Source organism: Glossina fuscipes, unplaced genomic scaffold (assembly GCF_014805625.2).
Source record: "Glossina fuscipes isolate IAEA_lab_2018 unplaced genomic scaffold, Yale_Gfus_2 0, whole genome shotgun sequence".
Taxonomy (NCBI): domain Eukaryota; kingdom Metazoa; phylum Arthropoda; class Insecta; order Diptera; family Glossinidae; genus Glossina; species Glossina fuscipes.
In genome coordinates this window covers 35,221,469-35,241,148 of record NW_023998414.1, presented here as the reverse complement: position 1 = coordinate 35,241,148, position 19,680 = coordinate 35,221,469, and the positions used below count along the sequence as shown (strand labels likewise).

The 19,680-nt window shown below is 33.1% G+C and overlaps 3 protein-coding genes across 3 annotated transcripts in view; all 3 read right to left on the bottom strand.

The window, feature by feature from the left end:
- The window catches only part of LOC119633068 (diphthine--ammonia ligase), a 39,899-nt gene extending 33,009 nt beyond the window's left edge, over positions 1 to 6,890 (bottom strand). The window contains exon 1 of the mRNA XM_038026284.1: positions 6,402 to 6,890. The gene's annotated coding sequence lies outside the window, so the exon portion shown is untranslated. The remainder of the gene's footprint in view (positions 1 to 6,401) is intronic.
- Positions 6,891 to 8,436: 1,546 nt separating this feature from the next.
- LOC119634957 (apyrase-like) lies at positions 8,437 to 14,793 on the bottom strand. Its single transcript, XM_038029414.1, has 8 exons — positions 14,580 to 14,793; positions 10,187 to 10,412; positions 9,930 to 10,127; positions 9,453 to 9,858; positions 9,233 to 9,390; positions 9,061 to 9,157; positions 8,645 to 9,002; positions 8,437 to 8,563 (listed from the first exon to the last, which is right to left on the bottom strand). Exons 1-8 carry the CDS (start codon positions 14,741 to 14,743, stop codon positions 8,467 to 8,469), a joined length of 1,704 nt encoding a protein of 567 aa, XP_037885342.1. The 5' UTR covers positions 14,744 to 14,793; the 3' UTR covers positions 8,437 to 8,466.
- A 4,190-nt stretch (positions 14,794 to 18,983) lies between these two features.
- Positions 18,984 to 19,680, bottom strand: part of LOC119634038 (apyrase-like) — a 4,833-nt gene continuing 4,136 nt past the window's right edge. Inside the window, exon 6 of the mRNA XM_038027950.1 lies at positions 18,984 to 19,513. Coding sequence (XP_037883878.1) covers positions 19,011 to 19,513 — 503 coding nt within the window. The 3' untranslated portion in view covers positions 18,984 to 19,010. The remainder of the gene's footprint in view (positions 19,514 to 19,680) is intronic.

The following is a 19,680-nucleotide window of genomic DNA, read 5'->3' as shown; positions in this document are numbered from 1 at the left end:
AGAAATCGTTTACGTTGCTTCGCGATTCAAATTTAAAATTTTGATTTGAAAACGAATGACCATATTTCGAGCATTATCGCAGAGACATCACAAGTCACCGGGCATTGACTTGCGAGACTTAAATATTTTGTAATAGAATTGATTTTCGTATGACTGACTATTCTATCGGGATGGGGAAATTCATGCAAACTCAGAACAACAGAACGACAAGAGTACAGACATCGTTTTCTTTTACGATTAGTGATCGGTCACAATGCCATAAAATCGGTTTATCATCCGTACCTACAAACACACCTCTACAACAATTCTCTACAAATGAAAGTAAGTCGTTTCTACTAAAGTATAGCTGACATCTCAGATATTATATAATAGGATTTCATTACATCAGTTATGGTGTTTAGACATCAGTTCAAAGCAATAATGGACCTGATTGATCAAAATTAATAAAAAAGTTTGACTTCTTTATACAATTACTTTAAATTCGTCTCTACTTCAAAGTCATTTGTTACATTATGAATCCACCTCGGCTGGCCGGGTGATGAGAAGTGTTTTTGCTAGGCTAGCGCATAGTTGAAGCGAGAAGACTAGCGAGTGCCAAGTCGGTGGGCGCAGATTCGAATCTTACCTTACTTCGCAAGTAGCTATTTATAGATAGTATATCTAGACATTTATGTTTGCTTAACTGGGAAAATATTTTACACAGTTTACTTGAACTTTGTTGTTTGCTTGCGATTGATATTCTTTGCGATAATGTCATGGTGTGAGTTTTAGATTTAAGTTCGCTTATTAGTTAATTTTAGTTAGTATCTTAAGGCTAACAAGAATGCAAGAGAAAAACTATTTGCTTAGAACTGAAATTGTTTTCCTGCAATTTTGTTTTGCTATTGATCGATGATGATCTTCTTCATAATGTTGTAATTTAAGCCATTAATCTTGATAGTGTTGCTTCGCTTAGCTGAATTTATATTGTAGCCAGAACGCAAGAAATAAATGAAGAAACAAGTCGTGTAGAAGCCAAAGGAATAGGAAGCATAAGCTATACATTTTTCAACAATGTCGGTCCGTTCGTCCAGCTTAACTACAAATCAAATTTTGAAAATGAACAACAACCTTGACTGTTTAAAACATTGAAAAATGTAAGTGATCGTATCGTAGATGATTCATTATCTAACTTAACCTAAATTAAATGTAACTGTTTATCGTGTTTGCCGTGATCGATGAGTTTCCTATTCGGACTATTAATTACTAATAACATAACATGACTATAATTTTAAAAATAATATTGTAATTTGGAAATTTTCTTATACTGCATTAGAAGTGAAATGAATAACAAATATTTGCCCCCCAACGATATATATAAGAAATTTTCACTTTTTCACTTTACTCCATTTTTAGAATAAATTATCCATAGATCTCTAGGTATAAACTGAGTGAGTCTTAACAAAGCCAAAATAAAAGCAATAAATAGAAAATTGGCAAAGAATGTTAAACATTTCATAAATGGAACAGTCAACTGCTACAAAATGTATGCAAATATATCGAGATACGTATATATATTTACATACATATATATGTGACATACATCCATAAGCATTCCATGCATTTTCCATTTTATTTTTAAGCGTTGTTTGTCACTTTATCGTCGTCAGCGTTTTTAAAACAAGTACGAAGTTAATTAGAACTCATTTCTTCTCTCATTGCCTTCATATAGCCTTCATGACTGTTTCATTCAGGATTGTTTGTTATTTCCGTTGGCAAAGGACATAATGCCATCAATTGTTCGAATAACAAAAAAACATGAAAAGGTTAATACTGTTATTAAATTATTTGTATTATAGACTCGTTGTTCCCGTAAAAAAAAAAAAAACTCTTATATTGATTATGTAACAGATATCTTGTTACACGAACAGAATGTAACATAATTAACAAGAGGCGAACACTGTTCGCTTTCGAATCATCGTTATTCATGCATTAATGTTTATTCATTTTTTTCATTATATATGTATATATACATACATATACATTTTGCTACTAAACAAATAAGTTATAGAAAACAGTGTTTCAAAAATCTGTTTATCATTATCCTTCAACATGACGATATTGGATTTCACGCCCGAGAAATGTTCATAGCACTGACGTGAAATATATTTTCTAACATTTTATTTACTAAATTAGTTTCTTGTTTTAGGTCGACGTACGCCTCGATTTTAATTTGAAAAGTAAACTTAAATATATAGAAAACTATTCCAATGAAATTTTTCGATATTTTTTAAATTTCTTAATACAGCTCCGCAAGCTAGAGTTAAGATTCATTTGCGCGATGTATACGGCTTTTCAGTACGACTGACATGATTGCTGTTTACAAACTACTCCACTACTACACCACTTATGGGTGTAAGGGGATATTAATTTTGTACGGATTTGAGATATACCGAACTCTCATTATACCGATCTAAGTTTGTCTGTCTGCCTATCTGTCTTATGTTCAACCTATAGATTATGCTATCGAAAGTGGTTCATATCGGTCCATTTTTTGCGACCGCTACTCAAATAACATATACTTATTTTGAGAAGTCCATGACTATGGATGGTTTAGAGTATTTAATGGTGGGCCATGCCCCACTATAGTGTTTTTACTTGTTTAAAAACAAAAAATAGCCTAAGCAAGAACAATATTTTTTCTTTTTTTTACTAAATACACATAATTTAAATGATAGTTCAATTTCCACGACTCCTCTGGGGACCATTTTTGAACATCGTGTACACAAAATCTCATCTCATTTCACTACGAATGAGCGCTAGTTTTCAACAGATGTAAGCAATGTCTACCTTATTGCCATTGACTAACGATACCAAACAATCCCATAAAAAGTTCTCCAGTGATGTTAAATCATAGCTTCGTGGAGGTCATTCGATATCGTGATATTTTGGAAATCCTTCCATTATCAAATCACGACATAATAAAAGTATTTACTGTATGCTATATACTATGTAATATGTTGTTGAAATCGGATGTTGTTTAGGCCAACATTCATTTGACAAACAATTCTGTAAAATCAATGTGAAGCGTTCTCCGTTCACGTTAACCGATGGTTATCCACTGCTAGTTTCAAAGCAAAGCAGAGCGCGGACAACAATACCTGGTAAGTTTATGAAGACGTTCCCTTCATAATTTATGAATGAGTTTTATCTCAAGAATGATAATTTCGCTTATTCACTAACTCACAGCAGGACGAACATGACAGCCGTTAATAATTCGCAAATATGCAGGAAAAGTTACAACATGGAAATGATTCGATAAAAAATTTCGATAATTTTAAAACATGACCGCAATATCAAAAAGGTATCGTATCACTTCTATTGGAAAGTCCTATGTATATCTGAGCTATACATATGTCGTATCACAAATGTCGTACATATATGGTATACGATTACATTTAGATCATGTTTTTCTACAATTTATTAACATGAAGCCTCAAATCTCGAATCTCTGCTCTATGTATATCCGGTTGTTTAGAAAAAATTGAAAAGTAGAAGCCAAAGATTTTATAATTTTGAAATTACACAGTTGGCCAAAGTTGATGTTGACTTTTTATTTTTTTTATTTTGGTAATTATGGGCAGAACCATGTGAACCGCTTTTGCCATTCAATAAAATAACTAAAAATAATTTTGTTATACCGTACGCTACTTGTGGTGCAGAGTATATTAAGTTAGTTCGAAGGACATAGATGGGCTTAGGATAGATCCACATTTTATTCAGAATTATTTTCTGCCCGTCTGATGTCTGTCCCTCTAAGTTTGTGTTCAAGTTGTACATCGTAATTTTTAAGATATTTTAACGAAATTTAGTACACAGATGTACTTTGGCCCAACGACAATCGCTATTGAAAATGGTTCGAATCGATTCACTTATTCGACCACTCTCCATATAACGCCCTAATTTGAAATCAATTGCAAATCAACTTTGAACCGCCTGCCCCCTCCCCCCTTTCCCCCTCTATTCAACTGTGCCTACGGAAACTGTAGGTTTATAGGGTAAAAAGGTTAAATTTCAAATATTCGCTCATAATAGTAAATAGACAAAGAAATCTACCTTAGCGAATGTGGACCATGTGGGTCTATTTTTCTGGTACCACCGGTTGTAAAGATTCTCATGAAACGTAAATCCTTATATTCATAGTAATGGTTCAGCAAAAAAAAGAAAAATTATCGATAGGATATTTGGATCACATATGTCAATTTTCTTGGACCCCAACATTTATAGGCGCTATCACGAAACGCGAACTCTTATATGGAAAGAGAGAGAGAGAGAGAGAGAGAGACTTGATATTTGATCTTGCAATATGCGAATTTTCATAAAATTATGGTACCTTCTAGTGCATTATCGCCAAAACGAGTGAATATCTGTACTAGGCGAAGTGGTGCAGGGTATATAATAGTCGCCATTGGCGAACTATAATGTTCTTACTTGTTTTTTGACAAAAACTTTTGCAATCGTAATCTTTAACAGCTAAAGACTTTACTAAATTGAAACCGTATTCATATCGATTTTTGTGAATGCCACGATACGTATTACAAAGTCCACGTTCAACAAATATTACAGAAATTATCGAAGGGTATTCGCAGTTAATGTTATGCCGAACATATTTAAAGTCCTAAAGTAAAGAGATAAAATAGGCGAAGCTATTCCCTACTTAAGTTTAGTATTCCTTTACTTTTCCCCGTCTCCCTCATATTCTTTGCACTTTGGATTTTAAAAGAAATATTAAAGGGCGCTTGGGAACTTTGCCGAATTTTAAATTTAATTTTTCTGCATTCAGTCAATCGCGATAAGCTTCAAATACTAATCCTCTGAATATGTACCGAAAGGTTCTATATTTTCTAAAAACTGAGCTGATTTTAAGGCTAAGGAAAACAAGTGTGCGACTCTTAAATGGAGCGAAAACTTTAGATATCGAGAAATTGACAGACAAAAAAAGCTTATAAGATCGTCGAAGAGTCTCTTCTCGTCATTAAACAAAGGATTTGTCTCATCATATATAGTGTAACTGGTTATGAAAAGCGGTCTCGTTATAACTTAAGCATAATCGCAGATGCAATTGTCACTGAAGACAACCGTTTATTGCCAGTAAGACGAATGTCGATACTAAAGTGAAATACGGATGCATGTAAATTAATGTTCGTTGTTTGGTGATGTGTTAAGCTGTTGTTAAACATACTACAATAAAACAATCAATCAATCAATCAATCAATCGAAGCCGAAGGATGTAAACAGAAATAATGGAAAGGGAAATAGAAGGTAAAATATTTAATTTGTGTGAAAAGGACAATTCTTCTGTACATCACCACCATATGCTGCTAAACCAATGGAGAAAACATTTCAATCACTTGAACGCAAAATTTTGGCAAATTCACGCAAATACTTTGTGCTCTCTAGATGTTGGCATTTCTGACTGCAATGAATTTTAATCGATGCAATAAAGTCCGATTGAATCATGCTTCGCGTCTGTCTAAGAGTTTAAGCTCTTAAAAAATGAGCCTAACTTTCTTCAAGGAATACATATGTGATGCTCGAAGAACTGGATAAAGTGAAAAATAGCGACAGACAGCATCACATACAAACACATATGTTTTCATCATAAAGAAGCAATTTCTCATTTGACACAAATGCCATAAGTTGAAGAAGAGTAATTCTCGAGTTAAATTTTTAAAATTCTTACATTTTGGGGATGACTTCACTAGATAAATAAGGTACTAAACCGACTTTTTTTAAAGATTAAATAAAAATTTGACCAAAGTTTAAATAGAATATTTCTTTTATTTTAATTTAGTTTTTAGCCTGAACGTTGCAAAGCGTGGTATGATAAGGGAGGCTTATTGAAAACACACGCACACAAATACACACACACACACACACACACACACACACTCCTCTCTCATTTATTTTCTTATCTTCGTCTGTCTTTTAAGAACTTTAAAAAACAAATGTTCTAAATCAGTGGAAAGGAGACAATGAAGGTCAATCTTTAAAATTCGTTAGTCCAGCAACGATAACAGAATATTACGGCTATTAGTAGTAGCCATTGCCTATTAGTATTTATTGCAGAATTCTTGAACTTTTGAAAATTTTTTAAAGAATATTTCTTATATGTTGACCTACATTTACACAAACCACGAAATATGAAAAAACATCAGAGGATAATAAATAAAGTGTATATTGAACGCGTACAAGTAAATACATATACTTATGTATGGAAGTATATGTACATACTCAAGCATAAGTGTACGCGATAATGTGATATTCTTTCACTTTATTACTTAAATTAATTAAATCGAGTTGTTGTGTTAATTTCACTTTTTCAAATATATTAAAATAATTTTTTTGAACATTTCTTTTACCTTTAATGTTCCCCCACAACAACAAAAAAATGTACTTTCATTGTTACTGCTCGTAATATACGGCGCCGGCAGTATTTTGTGTCGTTTCACCTCTGTCACCGCTATTGCAAACGTCACCTTTCTTTTTCAATATATTTAAAAACTTTATTAAAAATTCGTTTAGGTCACTTGCACAAACATTCTAACTTTTTTCTCTTTTTTTTTGGCTCGTTGTTTCACTTATTTGCTTAGATTTAAGCTAAAAGTTATTTGAAATTTTCTTCAGATTAAATCGACAAGGATTTTTTTAAAATATCTTTTAATTTTTAAATAAACTCAACTTAAAAAGTATATAGAGAAACTATTAAAAAAATTATCTTTTTATTCATTTATTAACGCGACAAACTAACCGCATCTCTCTCACTTCATTACATATTCGAAAGAATAATTTCTTAGAATCACTTTATGCTCACTAAAAATGTATTCAACTTTCACTTTATTTATCACAGAATTTCTTGCCCACGTTTATTGCGTTTAACAATTTTTACCAAAATGTTTTGATTTACTAATAAAAAAAAGATCCCACTGACTCGATTTTCTTATAAGAATAACAGCTGCTTTAAGCTTATACGATTGGCAAATCGAAAATCTTGTGTTTCATATTCGTTCTGTCTCTTATTTACTTTATTTTTGTAAAAATATGAAATGCCTTCTATTGCTTGTTTCAGGAATGATATGAAAGTGGAAAAAACAGTAGTCAACGATACCAGCGATACTCTGAGGGAAAATTTTACTTGCCTGTACATTTCTTATGAAAGACATTTCTGAATTTTCGGACAGTAAAATTATTTCTGTTGTGCGTTCCTATGGAATCAGTTTTTTACTTTCTTGAGTGTAAAAGGCTTTTGTGGGTATTGTTGTTTTCTTGTTTTCTACTTTATTTTGCTTTGACATTTCATGCCATTTATTTAATGACACATACATAGTAGCGGTGGTTGCAGAGTTACCAAACTATGTTTCGACTAAAGACAATTGGAATATATTCGTAAGAGTGTAGTGGCTACGGAATGTCATGTTATTGTTTCATTTCATTGGTTCATGTCTACTTAGTTTCCATCCAATATTCCCACCAGATGCTTGGTTTATGTCCGAGATATCTCGTTAAAAATTTAAAAGGTATGTACACAGCAGTTTTTACATATTGAAAAACACAAGTAATTCCATAGTTGGACAAAACAATTTAGATGAGTTATGCAAAGTGACTGGGCGATGCAAAGAATTAAGCTATATGCATGTCCTATGTTACAACTATTTCAAATAGCACGAGGTATATAATTCGGTAATTTCTCAATAATTATGTTGATGAAAATAATATGGAGTATTAATTTTCCATTAGGACTTGATAATCAATAATATAGATAGCGATCATTAAGAAAGTTGTACTCGACGGCCTCGGGGCCGAGGCTCACATAGCCACCACTATTAAAACACTTGGCGTCCAGTACTACGTAAACTGAGAAAACCTCTGTTTTTCAAAAGGGCTAAGAAATTGGTTTTTTGCTCGTTACTCACGAACTATACCAGATAAATGTACAAAAATTTGTGCACATATTCCATGGGCGACGCTGTACAATTTGTCTACGAAAGTGGAAAAAATTGTTGTCGTCTACCTAATGCACAGTGGAGCAAAATTTAAATTTCTTTTTTAATGCCTTTATAACACGCAGAATGGAATGCACCTAAGCATGTCTGTCTGTTCGTCTATCTACATGTCGGTCTGCCCAACTGTGTGGTGTCTGTGGTGAAAGTACTCCCATTAGCGATAATGAAGATATCGCTTGGAAATATGCACAAGACTTTCGAAGTGAACCCGCTTTTGCGACAAAAAGTTTTATTTTGAAAATAGAAAAAATCAACCGCGCCCACTCCAGATCGCAGAGCATGGAAATTTAATTCCGTTACTCTTTTTTTCGTTTAAAGGATGTGGTGATTAAGGATTCGGTCACGGCCGAATATAATTTTCTGACTTCTTTTTAATTTATTCCACATTATCTCATTTCATTTTATCTCTTATTTTATTTTCCTATTATTTATTAACAATTATCCTCCCTTCAATGCCAGTAATGATGGGACTAGTTTCATTTGTATACTTCAGTAGAGCGTCTAGATCGGTTTGATGATGTCTAAAATGTGAAGGCAGAAGCAAAAGTACATTTTTTAAAAGTCACTTCTTATCGCACAGTAACTCTAATAAGTGAACTCACTGTATGTCGGTACTGTGATCGCGTATCATATGAAAGCCATCTCCACCATTTACTAAAAAGATTGGAGCAACAATTCTATAAGTTTTTGTTTTGTCAAACGGCTCATATTGGGGATAAGAACAAGCAGCACAACGGACTTGCAACTCTACAACACGCTGATATGGAGGCTTTTTAAGGTCATAGACAATTTTAAGACCCGATGTTTGCAGGAAAGCTTGAGAGGAAGTGATATTCTTGCTTAAATCCATTTTCTGTACAGCAAATTCTAATGCTTCCAATAGTATTGCACCGGGTAAATTGAAGGAAGTTAAAACATTTTCAAACGGTGACATGGTTATTATATGAGCATAAGTTAAGGCTGAAAAAGAAATGGAAAAATCTTTAGCATTCTTAAGGGCGTAGAAATTTATACTTACTTCCTTTAAGTAGGGGCACTCTTAAAGCTCCATTATTAACTAAGCCTATGGCCGCCGAAGTCCACGGCTCCTCGTTGTAAGGACTGATAGCGACAAGCTGTGAATAGTTTTCAAATATTATAATTTTATTCGCTTGATTTGTTTTTTTTTTTTTTTTTTCATTTATTCTTACCGAATGAATCATGGCATCGCAGAAAAAGTTACCTAAATTACATTCTCTCGAACTACATGGGTTTTTCAATAAATCGACTCTTGTCTCTCCGACTATTTCATTGCCTTTTAAATCAATGATGGCTTTCCAGGGTTTAATAGCTTCTAAAACGTCTGGATCTAAGAGAAAATTTGAAAATGTTAGATCAAAAAATTAACTATAGTAATTAATCTTAATCTACCTTCTGGTACCGAAGAGTGCATATATAGGGGGCCACCTTGATATTCAACCACATTACCGGCATTATCAAAATAGACTATCAAGTTACCAACGTAACGGGCGTAAGAGGCGGCTTGAACAATTAATACGCGTTGACCTGACGAATGAATTACTTCGGTGGGATATTTACCCTGGGCTTTAAGTGGACCCGGATCATCTGTTTTAGCACTGAGAAAAGTATGGGAATGTCCTCCTACGATGACATCCACTACAGAGCCAGCATGACGAGCTATTTCTTGATCCACATCATAACCGCAATGAGTGATAAGAATAATAATATCACAGCCTTGAGCTTTCAGTCTGAGGCCTTCTTCTAAAATTGCTTCACTTTCATTACGAAACGTCAAATTACCAATATTGGCGAGATCCTGAAATATTAAATTAATTATAATTACTTATTGAATTTCTTTTTTTGTTTTTTAATATCAACAAAACGTACATAAACTGTTTCTATAAGAGCACCCAAGATGCCAATTTTCCGCTGACCTCTCTCAATAATTAATGAACGTTTATATTTCCCTTCCATAGTAGGCTCGTTACTTGAGTTCATATTAGTTACTATTACTGGACTGTCAAGGGTTTCCAGAAAAGGTACCACCCCTTCAACACCATGATCAAATTCATGATTACCTAGGGTCTGTAAATGTATAGAAATTAAAAGAATTCATTTCATTGTATTGTCGAATTCGAGTTTACTATGGCATCAGCCGGTAACATATTCAAAAACTGACTCGTCACATTCCATCGGCCTATATTGTACCATAAAGTCCCCTGAAAATTATCTCCGGCGTTAAGATAAATCGGATTATTTTCCTTTTGCTCCTGCAGTAGACGTTTCACAGTGTGAAACGTACGCGCATATCCACCAATGCACTCCTGATTATTATTGCAAGTTCCGCCATTCTTATCTGTAGGTTCATATCTGAAAATATGAAATAACTTTAACAATGAGAATGAATAATAAATGAATTTACTGCCAATTATGATCTATAACCGCTAGGCGAATATAATAAAACTTTTATTTTTATTCCATTTCGAATATCTAGAAATTGCATTGGTTATGGTTATTGTATTGTATCGAGCTCTTCACTTATTTATTTATTTATCTTGTTTTGTTTTTCATCAGCAAAAAGACAAAATGCAGTTCATGATGATACGAATAAATCCAGAAAAATGTTATTTAGCAAAAAAAAAAATTAATATCATTTTAAAGGGAACATTTTATTGCCTACATTTTGGATTTTCATTGGAATTGTGGAAGATAAGCAAATGAAATATGAAGTCACATCCGCACCGAAGCAAATAAAATCAAACACCAAAAGTTTCAATTGATTTTTTTCCTTACACTATAGCACTCAATAAATTTCCGGTCTAACACATATGTGGCAATAACATGTGACATCACTAAGATAAGTGCAACTTGTAACTTGCTTGTCGGGATGTCATGAAATTTTGCATACGTGCACTGTTTGACGGTTGGTACGCTCTCGAAATTATATGCGTGAACATCGATGCTTTACAGACGTCGGAAAGTAGGCATACTGAGTGATGTATGTATTACGTGTAACACGGAGATGATTGGAAAGACTTGAGAAACGATAAAGCGATAGGGGAGAAGTAGTCACATCCTGTTGGATGCGTGCCAAATCGACAAGGATTATACATTTCCTCGACAGCGTACTCCATTATAGATACGTACGGTCAAGTATAGTCGAACAGCGCTAACATTTCAATCCGCGATTCGCGGCAGCCCAGTTAACCCTTAGCCACGCTTTATCCATAGGCGACATGTGTATTAAAACCTATGCAGAAATCCGTTCTAAGGGCGTATGCGTCAAATTTTATGACCTAGAGGACAAAGGATTTTATTAGCTTTTTTACGCTAGAAAAGTATAATGGGTTTAATATGTGAGCTCTTTGCCAAATTGTTGAATTATGTGTATATGTATATATATATATGTAACACTCTTGTGTTATCATCTTATAAAAAAAGGCTCGAAAATTCGCCATAGATTGGAAAGATTTTAATTTATTTAAAAAAAATGCGCAATTTGAACGCTTCTATGTTATGAGCAGTGGGGGGTTGTGCTTAACATTCTCTTATCTCTAATTGGTTTTTATACCCGTGACCGTCGACTTCGAGGTATATTCATTTTCACACAACGTTTATAAACATCCCGAAGGAACGAAACTTTTAGAGACACTCCAGCAACGGCGGTAATAAATTCTGAATCGATTATTAGCTCGTTATTTTTATTAAACGGCCTCTATTATAAAAAGGTGAATGACTTTGGATTGGCATATACGATGAAGAATTGTTTTGGTTCGCAAGAAGAAGACGACGGCATATGTTCAATGTTTTACACTTTTTTGCTTAAAATTGTTCAATCAAGTTGACCGCGCGTACACATATATATAGTATATTGGATATTTCGTATTTCTTATTCGATTGTCTTTAGATAGTGTTTCTTTAAACGCAACAATAATAAAAAATATATTTATAATCCCTTACAATAAGAAGAGTTTTTCTTAGCAATCGTATAACTAACAAATGCTCGTTTACTCATATCCAGGGAATACGTGCATATAAAAAACAAAAAAAGTTAAAAAAGAAAAAATAAGTATCGTTGGACAAGGACGACCATTCAATATTCTCTTAAACATTTTGCAATGACTTTTCATAAATAATGTACGAAAAAGATGACATTATAGGGTAAGTTACGATTCAAAACCTGTTCAATAAAATTCTTTCTTGGCTCGAAATATTTTCAAAAGATTTCGTTGAAATATTTATGTGGGCGCATATTAATACGGACCGAGGAACAGTCAAGTTTCAATTAATCCAAATAAAATATTTCGAGTTAATCGTTATGACAGAAGTTAGATCTGTTTGAGGTAACTCAGCGCGTTCATCGCATGCATCGTTACAAGCTTAATATATCCATATAAGCATCATGCAAGTGGTGTTGAGTATAAATATAGAATTTATTAAATACTTGTTTTTTTTTTTTTTTTTTTTTTTTTTTTTTTTTTTTCTCAAATGAAAACGAAAAGTCACGTGAAGAGCGGATACACAATAAGCAATTTACTCACCATTGTGTACTTTTCGTCGGACGGAAAAGGCCCTACTAACGAAATCGGGGAAAATCTCATCATTATCTGTTAAAAGTACTTTTCATTTCATATCAAGAAAATCTGTTTTTGTACCGAAAAAAAAAAAATTGACTTTGGGTTGAGTCTTTAAAAAATTGATAATTATTTCTGATGCCCGGAAGGCTCAAGGTGCGTCTATCTGTGCATCTTGAATACATTAATAAATATTTTAAAAATTGTCCTCTACTGGTTTCACATCGTTTTTATTGCTTAAGTAGATTGCTTTAGATCCTTCTTCTATGCAATTACGACCCACTTGCATTGATTGTGTAACGGAATTACTTTATCAATTCAATGATGACGATAGGATTAAATAATAGAAGCTACATTTAAGACCATATATGTAGTTAATTGTAATTTGTACAATTAAAAGGCGAAGTGGACCCTTAAAGTTTTCAAAAGACAAGTCAAGTCGTTTAGTCACGGAGCACTTTGAAATTCCAACGACATACGCAGTTTATCAAAATAACTATGAAAAATTTCAGTTAACAGAGACTTTACGCAAGCTCCCGTTTCATGAAAAATTCCTCATATCATTTTTCGATAGCACTTTTTCGCCTAAACTGAGCCATGTTATGCTCCTGTACATGTGTTACGTGAATATTTAGAAAGAATTGGAAAGAGAGCAGAAGAGTGGGCAAGTGTGTTATGAATTGAATACCGATTGAGCTACAATCACACATCAACTTTAATTAGAATACATATTAGCCTATCGCATTTAAGGATTGAGCTCCGAACTCTTTCGAATTGATAGTTGCTCCTCCTAACTACTGATGACTAATGAGTACTCAAGCAACAGAGTGCAAGAGTGACGCTACAACTTCGAATTTAATGATTGGAATTAAAGTTCTCTGCAAACAAATTATGGCTTATTTTCATGAGAAATTGATTACTCTCGACCCATGGCTTCAAAAGGAGATTATTCAGCTCACCTCACATCTGAGTTATCAGCAGATAAAATTGAAATGAAAATTGTATCCTTATTTATCCCTCTTTTTTCTTAGAAATATTAAAGTTTTATTGAATCGAATTGAATTCGAATCAATTATGTAAAAGGATGCTAACAAAAAAAAAAAAAAAAAAAAAAACTCGATCAACAATCATATGCCTGCCGCCTAAATAGGATCGCAATTCGTTCCCTTTTGGATAATCGTTCTTATGGTTCAAATAAATCATACGTTCGATCATATTTCGTATGTAACCTAACGTAGAGTGATATGATTAGGAAATAAGTCAAAGCAATATAGTAGGCCATGACTGATCATTAAATACCCTACACCAATTAGTTTAATACTGTTATTCAATAAAGCATTGTACGAGTAGTCTGAACCATTTTCAATAGGTTTCATGCTTGAACCAAAACATTGTATACCATAGCATAAAAAGACATTTGCAGATGAACTTAGATCGGATCAGAATCGCAGTTTTTGGTACATTAAAAGGTGCATCTATGTCAAATCTTTCTGAATGTAGTGTGCCTTTGTACATCTAATATATGTAATGTGATGTACATGTTTTCTCTCAAATGTTACATACACATACATATCTAGCTTATAATCTATAGGAAAATGACAACTTTGATCTGATATTATTATTATTAGTATTAATTTTTTAGCCTAAAAGAAGTAAAATGTAGACGACTGTCTTAAAACACTACCATCTAAGGCTATTGGTTTTATTGAAAACACGAGTGCACTTGAGATTTGAATTTACAACAATTGAGTCGAAGGAGACTCTTGCAGAGATCGTTTATTACTTAAAAGCAAACACACTTTTACACTATATATCATATATTTTAAATAACTACAAAAACAAAAAAAAAAAAAAAAAAAAAAAAACAAAAAAAAGAATGAACAAGGCACGAGGCAATTGTTGTGCCCTTTAATAATTAAAATAATTAAAGCAATCACAATTTTTAATTGGCAGCAATACTTACCGTGCATGAAAATCATTTATATGAATTATAGACAAGGGAAACAAATCGCTGCGAAACAATGAACGCGTTAAAGTGAACTGAGGTAATACTAATAAAATAATTAATAATCGGGACGACAAGACCCAAACACTTGTTCTCATTATAGAAAATATACAACTGAGCATATCAATCGATTTGTATTAAATAAAATTAATTTGTTTATAAAATTTATTTAAATTAATTTTTTTTTTTTAATGTTTGAGAAAAACAAAAAAAAAAAAAAAAAAAAAAACAAACAAACAAATAAATTGAAATAAAATTAATTAGTAAATAAAAAACGATTTATGCTTAAATAGTTAATTATGTTAACTGTTAAGTGATCACGTTTAACTAGTCGAAGGTTGAAGGTTGAAAGAAAACAACAAATACACAAAAAAAATATTTAACGCAATTATTTAACTTAATACGCTCGACTAGTTTTTTGTTAAACACAAGACAACACAGCCCAACAACAATACTATAGTTAGATATACTGTTACATTTACTACTCTATCAGATTAACTATATAACGGTGTTTATTAGAGAAACGGAAAGATTGTCGCTGTAGCGTAATCAACAAAAAAAAAAAAAATGGTTTGATAAGATTTCGTTTCCTCTCTGCCTTTCGCATCTTTTGTACACCATTGCAAAAAGAGTTATATTCTTCTACTCTTTTCTTGAATTTCTCTCTATCTCTCTCTCTCTCTCTCTCCTTCTCTCTATTCCTTTCCTCCTTCGCTTTTCTAAGTCTCTCGCGCTCCTTCCTTCTCTGCTTACCCTCTATCTAACACTCATTCCTTCTTTCCCTCTCTCTATCACCACCTCTCTCCCCCTATCTCTCTCTCTCACTCTCTCTCACCCTCGCTCACCCTCGCTCCCTCTTTTAATTCTTTGATTAGTCACGCGTTAAGTAAGTTAATAAATTTAATAAACTGCTGCTTTAATCACATGAACGAAAACATTTTAGAAATTTTATTGAAACGGATTACACGACTCTGGGTTTTTTTTTTATTATTATTATTAGTTTGATAGACCCTGTAAATCGTTACTTGGAAGAAAATTTATTCTTTGAAATTTCGAATTTTTTCTTGTGAATCGAATCCGAAATTATTGCCTGCTAAGGAGTTACGGTTTCCACCTGTTGTGGTGCAAGCGTATAATACCCTGTATTGCGGATGTATGCAACACCCTTGCATAGGACGTGAGATAGAAACCCCCCTGTATTATATCGATCGATTCGGAATCACTTTTGAGATTGGTCCAAGTTTGTCCGTCGGTCCGGCTTATTTTCTTGTGTTCATATGATCGTTTGCATATTCTGTGGTATTTTTTGATGAAACAATATATGGGAGCATATTTTCCCGACCACTTTCTTACTTTGAAAAGTCATTATATCAATAACTGTATTAAGCAAGCTATTGTAGAATATTTAATGGTTGGCCGTATTCCACAATAGTGTTTTTACTTGCTTGTATCTTGTGATTTGTAATTTCTCTAATATTCAAACAGACACTTTTAAACAATGTTTATGTTCATTTAGCAACTTGAACTGACCTTATGACCTGTCACTTTCATATCATCGCTTTTGATGTGACTTTATAGCAAATTTGCTATACCGAGATGCAATATAGTCGCAATTAAAATTTTGCCAACACACAATTTGTTATAAAATGTGTAAGAACATTATACTCGGGCACGACGCACCATTACATACTCTACTCTACTCTACTTCGCTTAATGCAATCAATCACACACCAAAAATTGCACAACATAGTATCTTCAACAACAACAGGCTTTCTCTCCATATAAGGACCAGCTTGTGATGATAAACCCTATTATATATAGACGAGGATTTAAGAAATAGACCTGTATGATCCAAACTCTCTTTCGTCAATTTATTTTCTTAATGTTCTACATATTAAAAGTTAAACCTTATCCTGCAAGGCTTATTTATGAGAAATCTTAGCCATCGGACTGAGAATCAAGAAATAGACTCATATGATTCAAATTTGATCCAATCAATTTTTATGTTATATTATTACCGGATTTTTACAATAAAACATTCTCAATTAAATCTTTTTGACATATAAGGGCCTATATTTGTTGCGAATCCCTATATGCGGCGATATCCTAAAAATAAACCTGAGTTCAGTAAAATTGTTTTCTATATTAATTTACGATTATTACCGAACTTTCACCATGATATATTAAAACTTGTACTTTTTCACCGTATTAATAGTCAGTTTTCGTAGGCACGGTTGTATGAGTGGAGATTCAAAAAAATTGCTTCAGCATATAATGAAAACTGTACTAGGTGAAGCGGTGTAGGATCGGCGTAGCCCGACTATAATATGCTTGCTTGATATTGCTAAATAACTGCGGGATAGTGTAGGATACTTAATGATGGCGCCGTGCACCACTATGTTGTTTTTTTACTTACTTTTACTATTACATAAATCTTCCGTCTACGCTTGACGTAATTGCTTATGCATTTTTTCGAAATACTAACAACTACTCAACTTCCTTAACTTCCTTTTAGGAAACTAGTTTTCAAAGTGCTATCGCGAATGAATTCTTTAATTTAATCTACGTCATCGTCGCCATATAATCGATAATTAAGATTCAATTTAACTTCAAACGGTGCACTGATTTAAAGTGTATGCGATATGCGAATACATTTTCCTCTTTCTTCCTTCTTTCTGAATACTTTTAATTGCTTACTTAAATTTTAATTGTATTCAAATTGACATTCTTTCAATTTCAAGCATTAATCGAAATGTGACCATAATTAGATCTATTGTTAATTTTTTTTATTATTTTTGCAGGGGATATACAATTCGTTTACTAAAGTTTTAAATAGTTTGCCGTCAAATTGAGACAAAACATGCAAACATTATATTGAGAGATCAGGTTTCAAGCTTATTGGTTGACGTGAGAATATCTCGAAAAATAATGAGAATTTCTTTACGAAATTCGGGTATTTCCGACATCAGTGTTATTTTTTTTTTTATCTTTTTTTTTGAGATGAATACAACTGTTATATTAATATCTGATCCGCCTGAGTGGTCAAGTAGGCAAGAGTCTCGACTATCAACTCAATGATCGTGGGTTCAAATCTCAAGTGCGGTAGAATTTTTAATAAAAAAAAGACGATAGCTTTAGATGATAGTGCTTTAAGACTTTTAGTCTAATAATATTAACATCTTATTGAAGTTTCATTTCATTCAGTTTATTAGATGATTAGTTGATTTGACCATCTTCTGTAATTGTCGGAAGTTGTTGTTGATAAATTTTCGCGGACTCGACAAAGTTGATAAAGTGTTTTCGTGAGAGCTTCCCCAATTCAACAAACACTCCAAAGATGGCTGAAGAAGAACCACATCCGGGAAGATCATCAACATGAACAGCTTATCAAGGTATCACAAATAAAAAAAATAAAAATGCACAAGGTTGCATTTAACAATCGTTAATGAAATACTGAACGCGCTTTCTTTAGATATGATTGGGAAATCAAGTAAAACAGTTCAATCCAATTTAGAAAACGATTAGCCTGTTATCTCGTTTATTTTCTCCCCTGTTCGCCTTGAAATAATTCAGTTCCCATTACAAAAAACAAAAACAATGTCGTGTCCAGTGTAGGCTAAAGGGAGCGTTTGAATTGACTTAAATTGAATTGTGACGACATGATAAGAACTTATGTTTACGATCCAGAAATGGCTCAATAGTCAAGCGCGTGCCGTAATAGTAAAGGCAAATGAAAATTGAAAAAATTAGCTTAGAACACATATGACGTCAAAGTCACGTGTTTTCTTACGCTACCGTAAAGTCGTGTTCAAAGTGTTTTTTTCACCGAAAATCAAATAGTTATTAAGGAATAATAAGCAGATATTCGAGGTCCTTGGCGTGATTCTATTCGAGAGTAAGCTAAAAATTTATGACAAAACAATTCCTCGTCTATAGATGTCTTCGCGTGCTGACCTCTTGCAGCAATAGTCAAACAGCAATCATCTCATAAACGTCATATTCAGTTGATATGGTTGTGACAAGTGACTATTTTCTTTTCCCAATCGTTCGTCAACAAATTAAGTTTACTGACTACTTTAAAGGCTACACCAACAAAGTTGACTTAACGAATAAGGTAACAAAGCGAACGACTTGCCGCTTCTATCAGATCTTAATGACACATGTGTAGCAATGTAAATAGCAATAGTTTAGTATTGATCTCAACCACAGATGTTTCTAAGATAATTTATGTTATACTGTAGTCATATCCTTTGACCGATTGACCTGTGTACGAGAATTTCGAATATTTTCTAGTATATTAAATGAAAAAATAATAATACATGTTTTTTGGTTTAACTTATATATGAACGTTTATTTCTTACTCTTTCTTTTGCTGTAGTTGTTATCATATTATTGTTCGGCATAATCATAATACTGATTGATAAGACCGATAATATAATTTATAAGTTGATAATCCATTTTACTGTACTTGGTGTTATTATCTTCTTCACTCTTCTCATCGCTATTTTCTTCACTTTCCTCATCGCTATCCACTTCATTTTCTTCATCGCTATCTTCTTCACTCTCTTCATCGCTATCTTCTTCACTACTTTCATCGCTATTCTCTTTACCCTCTTCACCGCTGGTCTCTTCATTTTCTTCTCCATTAACCTCTTCATTCTCCTCATCGCTACCTTCTCTCTCTTCATCGTTGCCTCTTTTATCCTCTTCATCGCTATTTTCCTTATTCTGATCATTATCGCTTTCTTCGTATCCTTCATTATTTGGGATTCCATCGTCTTCAGTGTTGTTATTGTTTTCATTTTCTCCTTCTTCTCCTTCCTCTTCATTTCCCTCCAATTTGCCTTCCTCTTGTTGCTCTTCATCATTTTCTTCTCTTTCGTTTTCTTCACCTTCGTTTTCTTCGCCTTCGTTTTCTTCGCCTTCGTTTTCTTCGCGTTCGTTTTCTTCAGCACTACTTTCGTTTGAATTTTCTTCTTCGCTGTTTTGTCTCTCGTCTTCTTCAGTATCATTGTTTGTTTCATCTTTATCTTCCTTTTCGTTCTTCCCTTCTAATTCG

Coding starts and splice junctions, on each gene's coding strand:
- LOC119634957 (XM_038029414.1), bottom strand. CDS start 14,743: ATGCTCAGTTGTATATTTTCTATAATGAGAACAAGTGTTTGGGTCTTG. Junction 10,128..10,186: donor TGTTACCGGCTGATGCCATA/GTAAACTCGAAT, acceptor ATACATTTACAG/ACCCTAGGTAATCATGAATT. Junction 9,158..9,232: donor GCGATGCCATGATTCATTCG/GTAAGAATAAAT, acceptor AACTATTCACAG/CTTGTCGCTATCAGTCCTTA.